The 21512-nt window shown below is 38.8% G+C and overlaps 4 protein-coding genes across 11 annotated transcripts; 3 read left to right on the top strand and 1 right to left on the bottom strand.

Moving 5' to 3' along the window:
- Positions 1-7794, bottom strand: LOC108898797 (P2X purinoceptor 5-like). Its single transcript, XM_018698848.2, is given in 13 exon segments — positions 1-1135; positions 1354-1445; positions 1553-1618; positions 1814-1907; positions 2104-2240; positions 2783-2924; positions 3063-3143; positions 3544-3640; positions 3849-3924; positions 6045-6116; positions 6623-6733; positions 6735-6774; positions 7670-7794. Coding segments are annotated over 13 exon segments (1230 nt in total). The 3' UTR covers positions 1-1038.
- Positions 5429-12500, top strand: LOC108898801 (uncharacterized). Of its 5 annotated transcripts, none has more exons than XM_051065460.1 (14): positions 5429-5445; positions 7763-7874; positions 8948-9000; positions 9212-9328; positions 9907-10251; positions 10449-10532; positions 10635-10694; positions 11307-11363; positions 11455-11481; positions 11611-11799; positions 11892-11939; positions 12017-12079; positions 12181-12210; positions 12305-12500. In XM_051065460.1, the coding sequence occupies exons 4-14, from the start codon at positions 9259-9261 to the stop codon at positions 12361-12363; spliced, it is 1032 nt and encodes a 343-aa protein (XP_050921417.1). In that variant the 5' UTR covers positions 5429-5445; positions 7763-7874; positions 8948-9000; positions 9212-9258; the 3' UTR covers positions 12364-12500. The 5 variants fall into 5 exon arrangements, with proteins under 5 accessions (XP_050921417.1, XP_050921416.1, XP_018554372.1 ...); XM_051065459.1 differs by having other exon boundaries at positions 11298-11363; positions 12184-12210; XM_018698856.2 differs by having other exon boundaries at positions 11298-11363.
- Positions 12501-12645: 145 nt separating this feature from the next.
- Positions 12646-16143, top strand: LOC108898799 (zona pellucida sperm-binding protein 4). Of its 4 annotated transcripts, none has more exons than XM_018698851.2 (10): positions 12646-13476; positions 13581-13702; positions 13837-13905; positions 13987-14204; positions 14301-14389; positions 14467-14597; positions 14832-15021; positions 15154-15292; positions 15379-15442; positions 15554-16143. In XM_018698851.2, exons 2-10 carry the CDS (start codon positions 13621-13623, stop codon positions 15643-15645), a joined length of 1074 nt encoding a protein of 357 aa, XP_018554367.1. In that variant the 5' UTR covers positions 12646-13476; positions 13581-13620; the 3' UTR covers positions 15646-16143. The 4 variants fall into 4 exon arrangements, with proteins under 4 accessions (XP_018554367.1, XP_050921408.1, XP_050921409.1 ...); XM_051065451.1 differs by having other exon boundaries at positions 13803-13905; XM_051065452.1 differs by lacking the exon at positions 13837-13905 and having other exon boundaries at positions 13962-14204.
- Positions 16144-16283: 140 nt separating this feature from the next.
- On the top strand, positions 16284-21338 carry dhx40 (DEAH (Asp-Glu-Ala-His) box polypeptide 40). Its single transcript, XM_018698837.2, is given in 19 exon segments — positions 16284-16866; positions 17104-17249; positions 17336-17455; positions 17576-17656; positions 17658-17813; positions 17935-18001; positions 18069-18200; positions 18299-18398; positions 18500-18586; positions 18735-18917; positions 19014-19094; positions 19183-19252; positions 19254-19341; positions 19640-19754; positions 19923-20031; positions 20316-20410; positions 20514-20583; positions 20724-20952; positions 21124-21338. Coding segments are annotated over 19 exon segments (2223 nt in total). The 5' UTR covers positions 16284-16694; the 3' UTR covers positions 21246-21338.
- Positions 21339-21512: the final 174 nt, after the last annotated feature.

Raw genomic sequence — 21512 nt, 5'->3', positions numbered from 1 at the left:
TTCATGTTTCCTATCAAAATTTTTATTTGTACATTTACTTAGTTTACACGTAGATCTTTCTTCTGTATCAATTAAAGTAGTATTTAAGTTCATAAACATAACACATAATCAGGTAAATGACACACCACTCTAAAAAAACAAACATGTTGGAGGAAACTTGGCACTTGTACATTATTCACATGAGGTATACAGTATTCCATTCATAGGAAGTACTAGCACTTGCAAAACAAGCCATTAACAGTGTAATTACAAAGAAAAGCAAAGTGATAAAAGGCTTACATCCTCCATGTAAAATGTTAACTTTCCTGTGAGCCGTTTGCTTGCACTTTTTGTGTGTGATTGCGGGTTTCGTCTGGGTGCTCTGGTTTCCTGTGTATTTGATCTATCTCAGATTACGAACAGTCACTAGAGTCTCTCTGCTCATGTGACAAAAAAAAAAAAAAAAAACCATAAAAACACATTATCAAACTCATTATCCTGTGGCCTCTGATAGTTCAGTGACTGAGCCACTGTGTGAGGCCTCTGTGTAGACACTTGGATAGTAAAATGTTTATAATATTACATTACACAAATGTTGTCAGTATAAACCTTGTAATAGTCAATGCATCAGTCACCATTCCTGTTTCACCACCTCTGAACTGAGTGTGACTCACAAAAATGTTCCTCTATTTAATTAGAAATCAGAATTTAAACATTTACATGTGTGTGTTTCTTTGGGAAAAAAAAACATATCCAACCCAGAACCCTGGTAAAAACAGATGATATGAGACTTAAATACAGACTTTTCTGAACAAGAAGCAAATCAAGTAATGATAACAGTTGTAAAATGAATGGCGAAATTCATATGATATCCTATCTTCATTCTTAATAGTTGGCTCATTTTCACCATTTTCCATGTAAAATCCTTTGAAATATAACACAAAAGTCAGGATGTTTAATAATAATCTATTAATTAATAGTTGTTTGGTTTGGGGAAAAACTCTAATTTTATTATATCTACTGTTGCACTAAAAAAAAACGGGCATGTTACAAACTCACTCAGGCAGTGAAAAGACTAAGAGGTAAGACTGTCCTGCTCTGTGGTGCAACCTTCCTGTCCTCCACACTGTTGTCTTCAGATGTTGATTTCTTAGTTCTGTGAACAGATGTTGGAGGCAAACATGTAAGAAAAATTAGATGCTTTTTGAAGATTTGGAACCTTGTGTCAAATCCAGAGTAACATTAGCCAAGCACAGCTTGTTAAACATAATTTGATATCATATAATTTGACTTTGTGATACACAGGAAATAGCATTCTTTTTTGCATGAAGCTTAACTGTAAAGAACAAGGCAAAGAAAATTCTGTATCTTTACTTTGATGGTGCTGATCCTTCAAACTTCCGCTCTCGGTAAGAGTTGCCCTTCTTCATCAGGTAGAGAAGGACCATGTCACAAAAGAAAGCTCCCTGTTAAATGAAGTTTTATTCAGTGAGGTCATCATTGGGAAAATACAAAACAAAAGCAGAAACAGTTGATCTAAAAACAAAAAGACAAAATTATCAATGGCACTTACAGCTCCCATCAAAGCCAGTCCTGATGCAACATTAATGGCTGTTGGAATGATGCTGAACTTCCCAGCCTGTGGATGACAGCAGAATTACAATATTCTATATATTTATATTTATTATTGTGGGTAAACTGACGCCCTCAAGCATTTACCAGTTTGTACAAATGTCCTGTGTATTTCATTATCACCTAAATCACATCGCATCGTAATGCTTTGGCAGGTAGATGGTATTTCATGCATTCACCCTAAAAACTGCATCTTCCATACCTTTCCATGAACCATGATGTTAAAGCGGACACCATAGACTTTGAATAGAGATCGATAGGTCTCACCAGCCACATCTTTATAATACCGAGTGTGTCTGTTGGAAAAAATAAAGATATATCAGCATGAGAATGCAAAAAATAATAATCTAACTTTTTTTTATGACTATGAAGACCTTTGAAAATGTGTCCTTCTTTTCAAATAATTTGTTCTTTGATTGTAAATAAATAGAATCAAATTGCTGAAAAGAATAGGAAACATTTGTCTTGGACAGTGTCTGCAGTGAGTCTCACCTGAAGTTAAACCCTTTTGCGATGGTCTTGTTGGAGACACTGATGTCAAGGCGAGTGAAGTAGTACTGTGGATGGCAGCTGGAGTAGCCTTTGTCAAGGTCACAGTCCCAGTGTATCACTATGCCAATAGAACCACCCTGGAAAACAGAATTTAAAAATGATCCTATTTGGCATTAAAAGCATATTAATAATCATTCCAACAGGCTTTTTATATAAATATTTCATTTACTTCTAACTCAGACCAAATTCCAATTGTTGCTTCACTATAGCATTGCTTATGTCTGGCTAACCCTAACCCTAACCCTAACCCAGTATGCACATATCTATATATCTATACTACAGTGACATTTTCATTTTTCAGTGTAATTAGTTTGTTTTATCAATAATACACTTGTTTCAGTGGAAACAATAAAAATTTGTTGTTCTGGTCCTACTTTTCAACAGTCATGATGCAGGTGCAATGGTGCTAAACATACAAAAAAGAAAACCAAATAATAACCTTGATCAGAAAAGGCCAGGTGAAAAATGAGCATAGTCACCTGTATCTGATTTTGTACACAGCTCAGTGTGCATCAGTTGTCCTGCAGTAACTTTAATTAGCTGAAGGTAAAGTTAAGGTTTAAATTATGTAATGTTCACTAATGCTTGACAATATGCAGTTGAAAAGTATCATACTAACAAATGTGGCCATGTCCTGGAAGTTGTAACTGGCTCGCCGGGTGATGTCTCCCAGACGAAAGATGGGGCAGTACGGGTGGAGCTCCTCATCATATCGGCAATTCTTCAAATAGGAATCATCAGTTGTGTCAAGAACGTTGGACCTCAAGGCAGAGAAACACACAGCAGAACAGTTATATATGAGTGTCCGCTGCTCACTGTCCACAGCTCCTGTTTCCAGTTAAGGAGGCAGCACATGGAGATGTTATGGCGCGGGTTGAGCACAGACAAAGAAAACTTACTTTGAAAATGAGAATTTAGGAAACTGGATGAAATTTTTGATGTAGATGGTGAAGTTTTCAGCATTTGTCAGCAGAGGCCCACTGTAAAAAAAAAACAACAACAAAAAACAATAAACAACAACACAACACAAACTCATCAATCAAGGCAGTAGATTAGAAAATCCCATATTCTGTGAGGTAAAATTACTGTTTTTGTCAATGGAGTCTGGTGGTTTTAAACAGAGCAGTGAAATATAACTTTCTGCTTTCTGCCTCTTAAACATATTTCCAACAAGATTTTTTTCTTTTGTTAAAACAAGACATTTTAAAAATCTATAAATATACATAAAAATATTCTTAAATGCACTTGATGTGCTGACCTCAGCTGAATGAGTGTGTATGCTTATGTGTGATTGAATTGATCAGAGTAGACAAAGAAAAATCAATAGCTTCATTTTTTTCATGTTTGAAAGAGTTTTGATGTGACTGCATTGCTCCTCACTGTGGTTTGGATTTTCTTTCAGTGGGACACCAGGCATAGATTTCACAGGTACCAGTGGAGTTTTCATCTTTTCTTAAGCATCGGCCACTCCTAATTCCTTCACAAAAACAGCAGAATAAAACTGTCTGAAGTCATAAGACATAACATTTGAGTTTCTGCTGGAAAGATATGGTTCTACCAACAGTTCAAATTTCATTTCAAATTACATTTAGCACATAGCCTTTAACAGACAGAAACTAATACTATGAAACCCAAATTATCTTTCAAAGTAAGCAGTAAGTAATGGCATTAATGCTCTTTCTTACCGTTACCAGCCACTACCATTTTCCCCTCCTCACAGTCACTGTCGTCTCGACAGTGGCCATCCAGCACTTTGGGACTCTGGGAACAAATACCCCAGAAAAAGGGTCAATGGTTGCATTGTGATATTAAGACCTGTTGCACTTGTTACAATGTAAGATGCAAACACCTGGACTTTGGCCAAGGTATCATGAGGCTCATAGTTATGGAAGCCTATTGACTTCCATATGGTAAATGGGCTGTTACTTTAGAAAATAAAGCAACACCATAAACGTGTTGTAAAGTTGTTGTTAGTGGTTGTATATGAACAACTGTGTGTGTGCCCTTTTGATAGCAGGCCCAAGCCTAGTTATCAAGTGTTGTAGCCTTTCAGAGGCAGGGGAACTGCCATCTGAGAGATCTGAAACATATACAAGAGAAGTGTTTTAACGGCTGTGCTGTGTTGTACAGGCTCGCTCTTCTTCTTGGCTGCTGCCAGTGAAGGCAGGAGACCAAGAGAGGCTGAGTTTACATACCAGGAACCCTCTGGAAATTTGTAGCTAAAGATACAGCCGAGAGAAATGATGAACAGGACAACTGAAACACACACACACATACACCCAAGGGTAGAGGGAGGTGTCAGCCTTTGTTAGTCTTTTGTCATGACTAACACTGAAGAAAATGCAGTCAAGTGCTCTCCTGGCTGTGATGTCTGTGCCACCATAGAAGCCATTTGTTATCTTGCTACAGAAATCAGGAGAGGGACCACAGATCAGCCAGAGTCCATCTTACTGCCTATTTCTCTGCTTGTTTTGCACAATACACTGATGAGTCACAACTTTCTAAATTACAGAGTGATTTGGGGGATCCTGAAGCTGTTTATCTACTACATACTCAAAACCCACCTAGAATAATTAAATACAGCAACCATCTCACTGATTGTATGCCATTAATTAGGTTTTTGTTAAGTTTATGAGTCTTAATCTTTACTGGCATATTAATTTGTACTGATTTGAGGTGTGGTAGGGGGAGATGCTTGTCTCTATAGTCCACTGAAATGTATATGTATGTAATAATATCATAGGGACATTTCAGTTTACTTGTGGTGTTATTGTTTTTCATTTAACTTTATCACAGAACAACTCTTTCCTAACCTCAGTCATACATGGCCCAATGTATCTTTGAGACATGGCCGGCCAGAATAGTTTCCAGATGATCAAACGTCAAACAGTGGAGAGTAAATAAAGTAACTTTAAAATAAACACAGTTAGTCAGACAGCTTGAAACTGGGAGCCAGGCGGAGTTTTGCAGAGAGAACACAGTGTCTAAACAGCACATCCTGACCTCCAGCTAGCTGACACTAACAACAGAAAACTCACTAGTACCCTAAAGTCAAACAAATTATGTTTTGTTTTCAAAATTCAGTGTGGTGCATCCTTGTGACTATTGTGACAACTGTTAGACAGAGGCAGTGAGAACATGTGAAAGCTTTGACTATGGATGGAGATGCAGTGGTATCATCTCAATTGTTTTAAATTTCAGGTGGTGCATGAGGCATGACCAGGCCACCAAGCAAATGACCAACTTTATCAAACCTTCAGTGGAACATGAGCACAGTATACGGTATGTAGCTGTGCACAGAAACTTTGCCAACTCACTCATGTTGTTGCTTTAAAATATTTTTCAGCCAAAATAAAGGATCTCAGATTCCTCCCACTCTTTACAGTCTGAAGCAAAGATGAACAGGAGTGTAAACACAAATTCTGGCTAATGTTTACCTTTCAGGACTCCATCAGTAATGTACGGAAGCCAAGAACTGCCACACTTATTTATTTTTTTAATGCTGTTATCTAGATCACAGGTTTATTATTTGTTATCTCGAGATAAGAAAGCTTGTTTATATATAATGGATTTATTTAAACTCTGCCTTTTGTTTTCTCAAGATAATGAGATAAATTAACCCACGAGAAAACAAGCATTCTATCTTGAAGTAACAAAATAATTAGCTCATGATGTTGAGATAACAGCATTAAGACTATAGATTATTTGATAGAAGAGTATTTTTACAGTTTTATACCATGTTGCATAGGAACTTGACCATCACTGATGGTATATGAAAATAATAGTGATTTAGATCTAAAAGATCAGTCATTCATAGTACCACAGTCGTCTAACATACATTGACATTTACATTTAAAATCGACTTTACAAAATGTTCTTACCTCAGCACAGTATCCCAGTTTCTGCTTTGGCGTCTCTAAGAAATTGGTTATAACAAAGAGTACAGCTTCACCCTGTATGCAGAGAAAACACACTGTAAACTGGTCTTTATATGGACATCGTGTCATGATGACCCTTGTGCTGCCTGAGCCTTAGACCCTCCAGCTTAATGTGTGTAATACCCACATGAGAAGGCTGCAATTTCTTATGCAGGCCTAATGTTAATCTGAATGTGGCTCTGACCAAAAGTAACAAAATCAGTCTACCTGTAGCCTAACTATCTGCAACAAAGTCTATCTCTGAAAATCCCCAACTATTCCTTTAACATCAAGCACTTCTTCACATTCTGTTGTCTTGTCAGTCTGTGCTAATTCATGTTACTGTTGCAGTTCACTTCTCTGCTGCTTCATTTATAAATTCAAGCAGAAATAAGGAGCAAATGCTTAAAAAATCATGTTTCATTTTCTACCAGTCTATTCTTACTCTAAATAACACTGCTGGCTGTAGATAAAACCACTTAAATGAGAGGTCATGGCCTTAAGGTTTGCATATACTGGTGCTGTGCTCTAAATGTTTTCACCTGTGGTGGAATCACGTAGTCCTCTGGTCCCCAAACCAGCACACCAGACTCAGAGGTGTTAGTTATTGAAACTCCTTTCAGTTTTGTTATGACAGAGCTCTGTATGGCCTCGATCTGTCTCCTGGTAGCCTTTCTTGCTTAAGAAAACCCACCTGTGGGTGAGAATGACTCTCTGAATCAACAGGTCTAAACTCTTTACACCAACAAACAGACAGTTTCGTCAAACAGCTTAAAGATGTCATTTTTATTCTCTGGTTGTTTGTGTGAAACAGACAAACTAAGTGTTTTTCATGAATATCAGCAAAGACAATTAAGGTTTTTTTGTGGTATCACTATAGTCATATGATATTCCTTTGGAGTTATAAGTACTGTTATACAACTAAAATGTACATTGCTCTATACGTTTTGCATTTGTTCAGGGTACTTACCTTTTAAAAAAATAATCCCTTTGCTGTTCTAGTGTCTGTATTTTGTCTGTCGCTTTTGTCAATAAGCACTTTTTTAACCTCCTTCCCTCTACTTTTCTTACTCTTCTTGTGAAGAGACTGTGTGCTTTATATATATCCTATGGATATTTTTAACTTTAAAATGCAACCAAGAGCCAGTAACGTAATTTCCCTGAGGGCGCCATCCCAAAGGGATCAATAAAGTCTAAGTCTAAGTCTACTCAGGTTCAGTGTTCTTACTACCTAAGACCTGCTCTAATTTTTTTCCTCTATGACTACTAGAGCTACAGGGCAGTAAACCAGATATAAGAGTACCTTGTGCCTATCTGTAATCTAAATTATCCAATAAAACAAAGGCATATCAAGGCCATCAGTGGCACTCTGTCCTAAAGCCCATTCACGTTATGAAGCCTTGAAAATACTGAAATATATTAAAATATATATAAAATTAACAATGTAGGTGTAGTATATTATACAGTCATTAATCAGCTTAAAATGTCCATGTTAACATTAGAATCATTTGCTCTTTATACCAGTTAATATTATGTAGAAGGGGTAACGGATTCCCTCTCTGTAAAAGCCACGAATGTAATTCACTTACCCTATAATGTAACCGATGATAGATAACTGAATAAGCCTGTACAAAATCCCAACTCTCTTATTTTTGGCGACAATGTATTTTTCCGTTTTGTAGTCGAATAATGAGAGGAAGCAGCTCCCGGCCATCCTGCAGCTGTCTGCGGCCAGTTGGGTGTCAGAGCATAATGAGCGGTACAGTGTGGTCCACACTCGCTGTGAGCGGAGAGGTGAGTTTCACTTCAGCGGCTCACAGTAAACAGCCTGCGGGGAACCCCACCTCCCCACATCCCCACACCCCCACTCACAACCAACCAACCACCCAGCCACACTGCAAGCCTTTCTCTTTTCTCCAGTTAACGGTTACATTTCTCAAGTAGGTGTTTCAGTGTTATGCATGTTCCACCATTTTCATGCTCTCCCATCTTCGCTAAGTCCCATACAAGTCCACAGTGTCCCAGTCTCAGTCTAGTTATAACTACAATTTGTCTTCTCTCACTCCTTAAATATCAGTGTTCTTTCTTTACATCTGTTTAGCAGAGTTGTGACTCCACTTCTTCTCATTTTCCCTCTCTTTCTGCCAAACAGCTATTATGTTTCTTATGATGATGGATTTGTATTTGTGTAAACCAGTGAGTACCTGTACATCTATGTCTCTCTTCAGTGCCTTAGCTGCCTCATTCCCCTCTACCCCAACATCAGCTGGCACCCATAGAAACCTCACTGAACCTCCAGCCTGCTCAGTCCTGGATAGTGTAACCAACAGCTCCACCACTAGATCTGACTGGGCTTCTAACTTGCATTCTTGGTGTATAGAGAATAAAAGTCACAATAACTCTGCCTCTGCTGCCACATTCTTTTTTCATTTTTTCTTTTGTCTCTTGTAATCAACGTCACATGTATTCAGCTACCAGAGGAAACTCCCAGCAGCATTTGGGCCCAGTGCTTTCTCCAGCATAGACATGTTACCTTAATGACCTTTCGTATTATTAAACATTTTATGTCTTCCACTATATGGAAAGCACTGAATATTTCATTCACCAAATGTATTTAGTTGGGTGAAAATATCAGAATTTAGTTTTAAAGCAGGATCCACTTCAAAGCCTTCATCTTTTCAGCCGATATTGTGCTTCTTCTCTTCTGTTTGTTAATTGCTGTTGCTGAATTGCTGAACCTGGGCACTTTCTCACCTTGCCTTTTATACCTACTAAATACAAAGTTGTAGTTTTTAAACTCATTCTACTTTCATTTTAGCCCTGTTGATAATAGACATTTCCATTTACTGTTGTCTGTGTCATCACAGGGCCCCTTTCCTCTAAAGTCACCAGCAGGTTTTAAACAGGAAGTGGTCTGGAGGTAATGATTTCAGACCTTTTCTACTCTTCACCTACATTTTCGTTATGTGAGAGATTTTTAGCTAAATTATTTCTTGATATTTGACATGATTACCTTACAGCTTTGAGGAAAAGAAACTGTTCATGTGAAACTGAAACAAGTTCAGCACAGTATTTCCGTAAATAACCAAATGCACTGTGATGGTCTTGTGGTTTTGTCCCATGATGCTTAGAGGAGTTAACAAACAGCACTATCACGCTGCTGTTCACACTGTACGTGATGCTGACAATGAGCGCTGACAAGTGGATTTTCCCCTTAGCCGTGTGGCTCATGTTTGTGTCTTCAAGTGGTAAGTCCTTATGTGAAATTAAAGAATTAAATATTGTTTATATAAAAACATTCTATGGATAAAATGCATCTTTTGCTGATTTAATTGTTTGATCTACTGGTCCATTATTCCATCTGTTTAAGTTAAACTTGGATTTCTTGTGGACGGGCATTTGAATTTACAAGCCAAATGTTTTGTCTGTAGATGATAAATGTATGTAAAGTGAGCCATAATGTTAGTATTACTATACTATTGTTTAATGTTGTATTTTTTTAATCCGTTTCATTTTTTTTCACTTTAATGTATATTATTTATTAATTAAGATGATAGCTTAAGAGTGTTAAGTATCTGTTATAAGGTCAGTTATCATTTTCATATTTTCAAGCTTTTTCTGATTAATTAGCCTTTATAATTGTTATCCAGTTAGCTACAATAAACTATGCTCTAGGGTTCATTTGAAGATGTCATGGCAAGAATTTAGAATATCTACAGTAAAAAGGAAGATGAGTGTCTACTGTTTTCAGTCTTATTTATTTGACCATCTAGATAAATGACACTGAACCAGAGAATTGTTTTTGTGTTTCTGTCTTCCTGTTAAGATGAGCAGGACTCTAGAACACTTTGCAACAATGATCCAGAGAGTTGTGAGACTAAGACACTCAGCGCTCCTCTTGGCTCGTCTGTGCTTCTCCCATGTCACTTTGAAATCAACAACAGCTGGGTGTCATGGGTCCACAGTCATGAAATGGAACTGGTCAAGATCAAATCTGATGGGAAACTTAATTTCCTTCACCCCAGAAATGGCCGAGTGAAAGCTTTTCCAAACCAGGGCTCAAAAGGGAACTACTCCATCAGTATTGATGACCTTGAAGACTCTGACCTGGGGTATTATTGCTGTGTGCTGGGAAATAAATGTTATAGCGTGGAGTTGGGTGTTGGAACAGGTAAGTGGATTTCTGCTCAGAGATTTTAAGGTAATGGTTTTCTTTTAGACTGAGCAGCTGTATGTTAGAGACAAACATGTGGCCTCTACCTTTCCATGGTCACAAGTTTTACAGGCCAAGCGCATGAGAACGGACAAGTGAATGAGTTAGAGTTTCCTGTGAAATACATCTTTGTAAAACCACAACTTGTTGTGCAGATGCATCGAGAGAACAAATGTGGCTACTGATTTACATATGTGTTGGTGTGGCTGCTTTCATCCTGCTGAGTGTCTGCAGCTACTGTGAGTACTTGCCCAGTCTTATACTCTCACTTTGATGATGGATGAATTGATTTGATATTTGGTTATTGATTTCTTTAAAAAAACGTTTCCTTTTTATTTCAGTGCTCTATAATAACATTAAACAAGACAATACCAACAGTCCTGTAACTGCAAATATTGAGGGTAAGCAGTAATTTGGTAATTTACCGTGTACATTATATCCATCTTCTGTAGACTGTTACTCAGTTACTTTTACATCAGAGGACAGGAATATACAGCAGATTGTTCACTGGTTTTGTGATTACTCACTGTTAAAGTCAAATCCTCCCCTTATGGTTAAATGTTTTATCAGTTATATAATATTCATTAGCCTGCTGACCAGCAGGAAAAATATAAATGACCTTGAGTTTGCATAGCTTTTGTCCCTGGCCAGTTGTTAACACATCCTAACTCTGAATAAAATATGTCATGAGAGGTGTGTATTAAAACTCAGACTAAAAAGGCATTGTATTGTATATAGAGCAGTGGAACATGGCACATCTTTCATTTAAATGAATAGCTCATTTTGGGAAATATACTCACTAATTAACACTTTACATCTTGTTTGCTGTTCATAAAAACTAAATATAACATCTTAATTTTAAAAGTGCTGGTAGGCAGATTTGCTACCTTTGGACAGAGCCAGACTAGCTGTCACCGCTGTTTCCAGTATTAATACATATTTAGTGTTGACATGAGAGTTTTATCAATAATCTCCTGTAACTCTCAGCAAACTGTTGATTCAAGTTGTTGCAGGTGCTAGTGCTCCACCTATGGAAATAAGCAGTGTGCCAGTGCATGAACAGCAGAGAGGTAATCTATAGCTACATACACTCACTCACTCAACTGTATGTTATGTAGTACATATGATGTCCTATCCATAACGTGTTTTTTTGTCCTACAGGAACAGACAACCATAATCTTGTTTACGGTGCGTTCACACAGCTCTCCTTCCATCCATTGACTCACCTCGTTAAAAAGCTAATTTCATTCTTTCTCACTCAAAACATGACTAATGTCTATGTCAATATTTTTTGATTGATGTTTTTTTAAATATTAGAAAACGATGACCAAGACCCAGCGAACCAACAGGGCGACCCCACCAGAATCCATTGTGGTCTGCCAGGAGTTTTGCATGATCCAAACAGGACTCAACCCACTCCGAGCACCAGTGGGATTTATCCAAATTTGAACCAGTTTAACTTTGAAAGAGCGCAAAGTCAGAGGACAAAACAAAGATTTCATAGAGGTGCTTAATAATCAACATAATTATTGCCGCTTGTATTAGTGGTGACACTTAAATCAAACTGGAATAACTCAAGTCTTCCCTGACTTCTGCAGAACTCTTCAACAGATTACGACAAGCAAGTTTTAGTCGACATTATTATGGTAATATGAGCAATTTTTACAAATTACATTGCATCATTTTGATGCTGTCAGGAATTCACTTACTCATTTCATTACAGCTAATCAAGGTGAAATCAGCAGGCAACAGGCCATGTCAGCCCAGGCGGAGAATCATGGCAGAGGTAATCAGCTTTTATTTGTCCTGTATCGTCCATTTTAATTATTTTCTGCCAGTGAGAATAAAAATTCACCGTGTTAACTAGTGTTCTGTTCTGGTTTGTAGCAGGTTTTGGGAGGAAAAAAGCCAAAGACAGTGAGTGCTGACTTCATTTGTGGCTGTGTTCGGGATGAAATAATACTGTGTGCACTGAAGTATTCCCCCACTTCTCTGTTGTTTCCCCTCTCAGATGGTGAATACACAAACCCAATTTACAACAGAAGCACAGACCAGCTCAACCGTCTGTAGAGAATGAAGAGCTGAAACAGAAGTTGACCTGAGACATTTCAGTGTCAACATCCTTTCACAATGACAGCTTCTGATTATTCATGTTTCCTGTTTGCTATTGGTTAAAGCTCATCAAATAAAGATCTTAACATACAAAAGCTCAACAAATTAGTTGCATGTTTCACAATCCAAAATGGCTTCTTCAGAAATGAACTTGTGGTTATGTATGAAGAAGTAGAGTATACATACATTTGTGCATGTGTTGAATGTGTTTTATGCACGTAAGAAGCAAAACAGTTGATAATCAGTTACTTTGAGACGAACTAATGACTTTTACTATGTCAGTTTGACTTGCAGATCATCTCAAATTTGTTTGTTACTCAGTTGATCAAACATCAAAACCAAACTACACTCACACTTACAGTTTACAGTCTCTGGTTCACCTGTATTTCTTTTAACTGTGAAGGGAAACCCATACAATTACAGACAGGTGACAAAGTAAAGAAAAACCCAGAGACGGCCATTAAATGCTTTGATGGGTATTAAATTGGTGTATGTCATAAGCTATGGCTGTCAGAGTTACCAGATCTCAACCCAGTTGAACACCTATGGGAAATTTTGGACGTTGCAGCGCTCTCCACCCCCATCAACAAAACACCAAAACACCACTTGTAGAATCAATGCCAAAGCACACTAAAGCTGTTTTGGCAGCTTGTGGTGGCTCTGTACCTGACTAAGACTTGGTTTTTCCTTGAATTTGTCACCTGTTTATACATGCAAACGCCATAAAGGGCCCAGAAACTGGTTGATTTGAACACAGAACCCTCACACTTTTTGAGTTGCTTTTACCCTCATAGGATTTGTGCCAATCAAGTCAAATGCGAACCAGCTGCTCCACCTGTCACACTCTTGAGTCTCAGCAACCAAAGATGGAGACCTGCAGTACAGACTTTGTTTTGGTGGCATTTATTTCTTTATCACTGCTCCTTTTGAAATGTGAAGCTCATGCTACTTCAAAACAATTTCAAGCAACAACCATGTTTAATAACAGATCACTTTGTCATGATGGGTTCATGTCTGTTTACATATCAAAGGAGCAGTTTGCTGACCTTCCTTTCACTATTTATATTCAAGGTGAGTCAGACGCTAAGGATAAAGCTTATCAATGATAACACATGACTTTAAAGTGGTTGTGTTTGCTCTGTTCTGTTCCTGTTTGTGTTCACATTTACACACAGACGAACATGGTGGATATTACCAAGCCACTGCAATAGCAAAATGGTGCCGCTACTTCCTTGGAGAAAAGGACACCTTTGTTATCTTTACAGTTGCTTCCAATGGCTGTTTTGTGAAAAGACAAGTAAGCTGAAAAGTCTCTTGAGCCTGAGCCTGTGTTTATTTTTATTACAGATACGTGCATTTTTCATGTTCCAATCTTTCTTTACAATTTTGTTCATTAGAAATATATCACAAGTCTGACTGTTGTCATCATAGCACTTGCAGACAGAGGAAGAGTTGAAATTGTCAAGCCGATACCTCTGATCTGTGAAAGAAAAATGAAAGGTAGTAATCCCAAGTGTGCAGATAAATATTGTGACTTTTTATTGTGATTTTTTCAGGCTGAACTCTGTGTGTTTTATACAGAAGCAAGCAAAAAGGGCTATCAACCCGTCCCAAGACAGTCTTTCTGCAACAAGGATGGGTTCAACATTACCATTCCCCAGAACACCACAGTCCCACCTCTGAACTTGGATGCAGTCTGGATCCCTTCCAGTCAAAGCCACAAATGCAAACCCAAAAAAAGATCCAATGATTCTGTCACTTTCATCTTTCCATTCACTGACTGTGGTGCTCAGTCCATGGTAAATGTAAATCAATTACCTCCCATCCACAGTCTTCAGACAGGTCGATTGGTGCTTTTTGTGACTAAATAGAATGGGTTTGTTTGTGTCCTGCAGGCAGCAGATGGGATTATAACCTACTGGGTCAACATTGAGGTGAAACAACATCTGCAGAAAGGCTCTATATTTCGTGACACTCCTTTCCAGTAAGAATACACAAATGGTCAGTTTCTGTCGCTTTTTGAAGCTAATAGACAACCATTTCATTTTCCTTTTATTTCAGTCTTACTGTTCGCTGTAGCTTTACATTGTCTCAAATGACTCAACTGGGCATCGAGGTTCAGAGGGAAAAAATCAGAGAAAAAACACTGAAGAGCAAAGGAATACTAAGGACTGAAATGAGGTTTGCCAAAGGTCAATTTTATATGTTTTTACTTTCCAACATTCCTAATTTTGCCCTTTATTGTATATGAAATTTACTCTTTCCTAAATGTATGTCTGTATGCATGTTTTTATTAAAAAGTTATCTGTGAAGAACTGGTCTCAAACCTTTATGAAATGCATGACATGAAAATGAATGAACCCCTGTTACTTTGAAGGGCCAGTTTCATTCCTGATTTCATTCCTTTTTTAATCTTTCCTCCACAGATTCCTCTTACATGTCGTTCTATTCCTCTCAAGACCCTCCAACAGTGATTGAGCTTGGCCAGCCTGTGTATGTGGAGGTGTTTGTTCTCAAACATGAGGACGCGGACTTGACACTGCTGCTGGAGGACTGCTGGGCCACGCCGACTGAAGACCCACATGACCCCCAACGATGGGACCTGCTTGTTAAAGGGTGAGCACACTGTATATGAATTGGCAGATGTGAAAATTTCTGAAATTCAAAAAAGCTCATTCTCTTAAAAAATCTTCACCTGTACTTTAAATGGAGAAAATGATTCGATGCTTATCTTTGTATCCAATCCAGGTGTCCTTTCACTGGTGATAGCCACAGAACTGTTGTGCTGCCAGTTGTCTCCAGTAAGGAGCTGACACATCCTTCTCTTCACAAATGGTTTGTGGTCAAGCTGTTTTCATTTGTGAAATCCCCAACATCTGAAAACCAGGTTAGCAAGATAAAAAGTGGTATCTTTTCTGTCTGTACTTTTATGCTTTGGTGCTTTTCTTTTATCATGAGGATTTTCTCCTACAGATATATTTCCACTGTGATATAGAGATCTGTAAAGGGCCAGACTGCTTACAGTCCTGCAGCAATGGTAAGCTTTTTTCGCCTTTATGAGGCTGCTCTTTTCTTTTCTGTCTTGATTGGTGCACTTGCTTGCATGTAACACTATGAATGATATTCTCTACTTTTCCATGTCTTTCAGGAAGGCGCACATTAAGAAGAATTACACCAGGACCAGAGCAAAGGATTCTTTACAGTGTAGTCTCTGGAGGACCTTTACTCTATCTACTTTGAATAACTAGAAAAAAGGACAGCTAAGAAGCACTGAGATTTAAATCAGTTCTGCCACAAATTGGCCATGATTTGTAAAATAAATCTATACTACTATACTAGCACTATAATGGCCTTAAATAGACTTCTGTTACATCATTTTCAGTCTATCTGAATTCATGTCTTGATTTTATCAAATTAAGCTTGACTGATGCATGCTGTCCCAAAACCTGACTGGATGAGCAATGTTACCACTTGATATTAAAATGTGGTGTCTACCCATTGCCCCACTCCAAGCACCTATTCAACCTAGAGAGACCTATTCAAAGAAGTACCTTTCTTAGTTACGCATCTTAGCTATGTAAAACCTACAGCACATGTTATGGGTTTTACTCTGTAAAATTATCCAGATAACTTGACTCTGTTTCTCAGAATATGTCCCTGTTGGACAATGACATGTCAGTGCAAAGGCAGCCTCCTGCCTTATGGTCTAACAATTAAAAAGAGAGATAGAAAAAAAAGCGATGATGATATATAATGGGAAATAGCTTGCAGTATTTAACTTGAATAATGTATTTTGGTGGTGTTTTAGTGGTTGATCAAATATGATATTAAAAAAACTGCATGTGGATAATTATAAAATACTGTTATTATTTAATTTCATTTAATCGAAAAATGCAATTGAACAAAACGATTTAATGGCTTTTTATGTAAAATCTGTATTTATTTTTTAATCCATTTGGGATTTTGCAATTTTATGTGCAAATACAGTTCAGCTGGACTTTTATTGTGGTGGAGGAGCTTGGGTCATGTGCTCATAGCTCGGCCAATAGAAACGCAGAATAGGTTCGTTTGCGGATGTGGCTTAGAAAGTGTGCCTGTGTAACGATAGGAGTGAGACAACATGATGTTTTGTAAAGTTTATTAGTGTGTGGGGCACAAACACCAACTAAACCGTGTTCGGCGTGATTAACTAATTATTTGTTTCTTTCGCCTGTTTCTTAGTCCATCACTTGCCACGTTTCTTTCGCCCACGCTGACGTCTGCCGGTAAAGCTTCAGAGTTGGTCAATTATGTCTAAATCAACGAGATGGGAACCAAAAGGCAACGAGTCAATACGCCTTCCTATCTACCAGCACAAAAGCAAACTAGTTCAGGCTGTCAAAGATAGCACTTTTCTGGTTGTCACCGGTGAGACCGGCAGCGGCAAAACCACACAACTTCCACAGTATCTGCATCAAGCTGGTAAGCTGTAACTCTGCTGTCCTGGCCCTGGTAATATGATGTTAACAGCACTGTTGCACGCTGTAGTATTATAAATTAACGTTGAGACAAGCTTTTACATTAAAAGATAACATCTACATACAACATGGTTCAATATTTGGTTGGCTAACGAGCATCAGTCCTTGGCTTTTTTGTCAGGTGATAATACAAATATGACTTAAAACGATGAACCATGTCTTTATCCCTGTTTTGACATAGGTTTTTGTAAAGATGGCAAAATTGGCATCACACAGCCCCGCCGGGTAGCTGCCATCACAGTGGCCCAGAGGGTAGCCCAGGAGATGCAATGCACCCTGGGCAGAGAAGTTGGCTACCAAGTCCGCTTTGATGACTGTACATCACAGGTGAGACTGAGAGGATAGGGCCCTGCAGAAAAACACATTTATTGTGAATGTCAGGTAACATGGAAATGTGATTTTGTTTGAGCCAGGACACGGTGGTGAAGTACATGACAGACGGCTGTTTGCTCAGGGAGACCCTGGCAGACCCTGGACTTTCTCAGTACAGCGTCGTAATCTTGGATGAAGTCCACGAACGCAGCCTCAACACAGTGAGTTAAGATATTAACAGAATGTCCTTAACACTGTACTGTGCTGATGATATGGATACAGCTTTTCTTTCTCCTCATCCTCCATCACCCACATTGACTCAGTGTTTATATTTGCTACAGGATATTCTCCTTGGTTTACTGAAGAAAATCTTCTCTGGCTCTGATAAAGCCACAAAGGGTCGATCTTTTCCTCTGAAGGTGGATGGTGATGTCCGCCACCTTGGAAACTGACAAACTCGCAGCCTTTCTTGGCGACTGTCCCGTCTTTGTTATTCCTGGGAGGACTTTTCCTGTAACCTGCACATTCGGCTCTGCTGTTGGACCAAAAGACATAGAAAGTACTGGCTATGTAAAAGAGGTACTGAGTTTCAGTTTGAGTTGAGTTTCTTGGTTTCACAATGATAGATATGTTATTGCTTGATGCTTTTTTTTTTATTATCGGTTTGATTTTACCACCTTTGCTCCACTTTGCTCTACAGGTTGTGAAAATGGCTCTTGATGTGCACACTAGTGAAATGGCTGGGGATATTCTTGTGTTTTTGACAGGCAAGTTACAATTATCAAACTCTAAGATCACATTATATCTTAACACTGACAAAATCATGTCTGACAGGTCAGTCAGAGATTGAGCGTGCCTGTGACTTGCTGTTTGAAAAAGCAGAGTCTATAGACTATCGCTATGATGTACAGGACCAAACAGTGGAGGGCCTTCTCATTTTGCCCCTTTATGGATCCATGCCCACTGGTAAACACATACAACAGCTGTTACATCTTATTGCAAGGTAGATTGCTGTCACTGTCAGTTATTATTTTATTTACTTATTTGTTTTGGTCTCACCACAGATCAACAGAGACAGATTTTTCAGCCACCGCCTCCAGGCATAAGGAAGTGTGTAGTGGCCACTAACATTGCAGCGACATCTCTCACCATCAATGGTATAAAGTGAGTATGTAACCATAAATCTGTGCCATTACATCACCATTGCTGAAACGTTTCACTGACACCTGCAAAATCCATCATCATGTCATTCTTTCCTCATATAGGTACATCATAGACAGCGGGTTTGTGAAGCAACTCAACCACAACTCAAGGGTGGGCATGGATATCTTGGAGGTGGTGCCAATATCAAAGTGAGTATCGGAAAAATGTGAAATGTCATTTCAGACCTGCAGGTAGCTTTGTTTTAGTCATTTTCCTGCTAACTCACGCCATTGAGAGAGCTTGCCAACAGATTTGGACTGGATTTTTTTTGGGGGGGTGGGGATTTTCTGTGATTAGGAGCGAGGCTCAGCAGAGAGCAGGCCGAGCTGGAAGAACCTCAGCAGGGAAATGTTTTCGAATCTATACCAAGGAATTCTGGGAAAAGAGCATGCCTGGATATACAGTTCCAGAAATCCAGAGGACAAGTCTGACTGCGGTGATACTCACACTCAAGTGCCTGGGTGTTCATGATGTCATCAGGTATGTTGGCATCCATTCTGTGTCTGTTTTCTTTCTTAAAGTTCAATTCTTTATAAACTCTTTACTGTTTTTAATAATGAATCACTCTCTTTTAAGGTTTCCTTACCTGGACCGTCCAGAAGAGAGGTTTATTCTAGAAGCACTAAAACAGCTCTATCAGTTTGATGCTATCGACAGGTGAGTGGTTTCCTAGCACGGCAGACCTGGGGTTAAGAAATTCTTGCTGAACTTTAATGAGCTCTAATGTGTGTGGTGTGTGCTGTAGGAGGGGTACAGTGACCCAGCTGGGGGAGTTGATGGTAGAGTTCCCACTCCACCCAGGTCTCACCAGGGCCTGTCCTCAAAGCCGCCTCGCTCGGCTGTGAGGACCTGCTGCTCCCTGTGGCCGCTATGCTCTCTGTGGAGAATATCTTCATCAGGCCAGGTCAGCAGTTTAGCTTTTTGATACATTTGGAACTTTCAGCAGAACAAAAGATGCTTTTAATTTAAGAATACAAGTGTAAAAAACTTTCCCGTGTTATCTGTAATATACAGAGTTTACTAAAGAGAATTGTTTAACAGCAGATATTGAAAGTGCATATGACTCAAATGTGGACTAATTATTTGTATATTTTCTGACATATTGTTTTATTTATGAATTTAGTCTCTGTGCCAGGAAATGTAAATGTAGGAGTAGGTAAAGACATGAGCTTTGAGTTTGACTGATCTCATGCTCCCTGCAGGCCACCCTGAGAGGCAGAAAGAGGCTGACAAGAAGCACAGAGCACTGGCAACCAAAAGTGGCAGTATGAATGACTTTGCCACACTTCTCAGTGTGTTTCAGTCGTGCAAATCCAGGTGCTGTAACTTCACCAATCACTGCTGCAAGATAAACCTTTATTATTTCTCCAGATTTTTTCAAATCCATGTCAGATTTAGTCCATCACTTGCCACGTTTTCAAGACTTTATATGTTGATATTATCACAGCTGTCATAAATTGTGCACCTTTCTCTTATATTCTGCAGTGACAGACCTTCAACATGGTGTAAAGAGAACTGGATCCACTGGAGGGCGCTGAAGTCTGCCTTTAGTGTGGAGACTCAGCTTCGAGAGATCCTCCTCCGCCTCAAACAGGTACGGCAGTGTGCAGAACTCATTATCGCATTTAAATGCTGCATATTGTTGTAAACGTTACAGCTGCACTGGCACAGTTTTGTCTATTTGTTATTAGCTGTCACCGATCATTGTTGCTCCCCACATCAAAGTTGTGATCCTTGTGATAAATCTCTTTACAAATCACTGGTCAGACATTCAGCCCATCATTTATTCATTTAGCATTCTGTTTGCTAATACAGTGCTGTGCTAATTGATATGATTGCCATTATTAATTTTTGTGGATGCATCCTCCTGCTTCCTAGAAGAGAGACTTCCCTGTAGAAGCATTTGATGGCAACAAGAGCGAACTCTTCAGACGATGCCTGTGCTCAGGATACTTCACCAATGTTGCCAAAAGGTATCAAGTTTATTTAAATTATTCAAATTAAACTCCTTTGATATTATGAGATTTTTGCTGCTTGTGAATAATGTTAAGTCCATGTTTTTTCCATCCCACGTAGGTCTGTGGGAAAGGTATTTTGCACAATGGACGGCCATGGGTCCATGGTTCACATTCATCCGTCATCATCGGTAAATGTATCTTTAAATTCACTGAAGAAATCTTGATTAATGAAATACAGTTTTCATAAAAGACACATTACGTGTGGAACAGATACCATCATGCTTCTTCTCTAACTTCTCCTGTGACTGTGATTCCTTGTTGCTCCAAGCTGTTTGACCAGGAGACAGAGCTAAACTGGGTCATTTTCCATGATGTGCTGGTGACCTCCCGGGTGTACATCAGGACCGTGTGTCCTATTCGATATGAGTGGGTGAAGGACTTGTTACCTAAACTCCACGAGGTGGATGTCTACGAATTGAGCAGTGTGGCAAGAGAAGAAGTGACCGACGAAGAGATGACAAAGTGGGAGACCAGAGAAGCAGCCAAAAGACAACCAGGTTTTCTGAATAATTAATTAGATATCCATTTGGAAATTGTGATGGTATGAAAGAGTCCACCTCGAGTAGGCAAGGCATGAATATTTTAAGTGTTTTAATGAGTGCATAAATGGATAAGCTATACCATGTTTACAATAACAAACTAATAGATAATTTCTGTTTGTTTTTCAGAGGTTTCTCCTGAGGATGTCACAAAGAAGCTGGAGAAGCGAAACAATGAAGCCTCAGTCAGCGATGCTCGCGCTCGCTACCTGCAACGAAAGCAACAAAGACAACAAAGTAAAGCTCTTTGACAGAAAGGGCTTACCCCCCAAGGACATTATTTGTTGCATGAAAAAGGAATATTTTGCAAATGACATCTGAATAATAAACTTTGGTCACATTTATTATAACATCACCTCTCTCTTGTTTAACCAACCCCCCACCCCCCCCACCCCTTAAAATAAAGACATGTTGAGGGACATTTGACATATTTTTTAGACATTTGTTGCGCTGCCTATCTCTTAGACAATCTATAATCCAGTCGTGTACAGCTGGGGTGAGGTTAATGTTACACTATA

Source organism: Lates calcarifer, linkage group LG21 (genome assembly GCF_001640805.2).
Source record: "Lates calcarifer isolate ASB-BC8 linkage group LG21, TLL_Latcal_v3, whole genome shotgun sequence".
Lineage (NCBI taxonomy): Eukaryota > Metazoa > Chordata > Actinopteri > Centropomidae > Lates > Lates calcarifer.
Note: the sequence above shows the minus strand (reverse complement) of the source record. Positions and strands in the feature narration are given on the sequence as shown.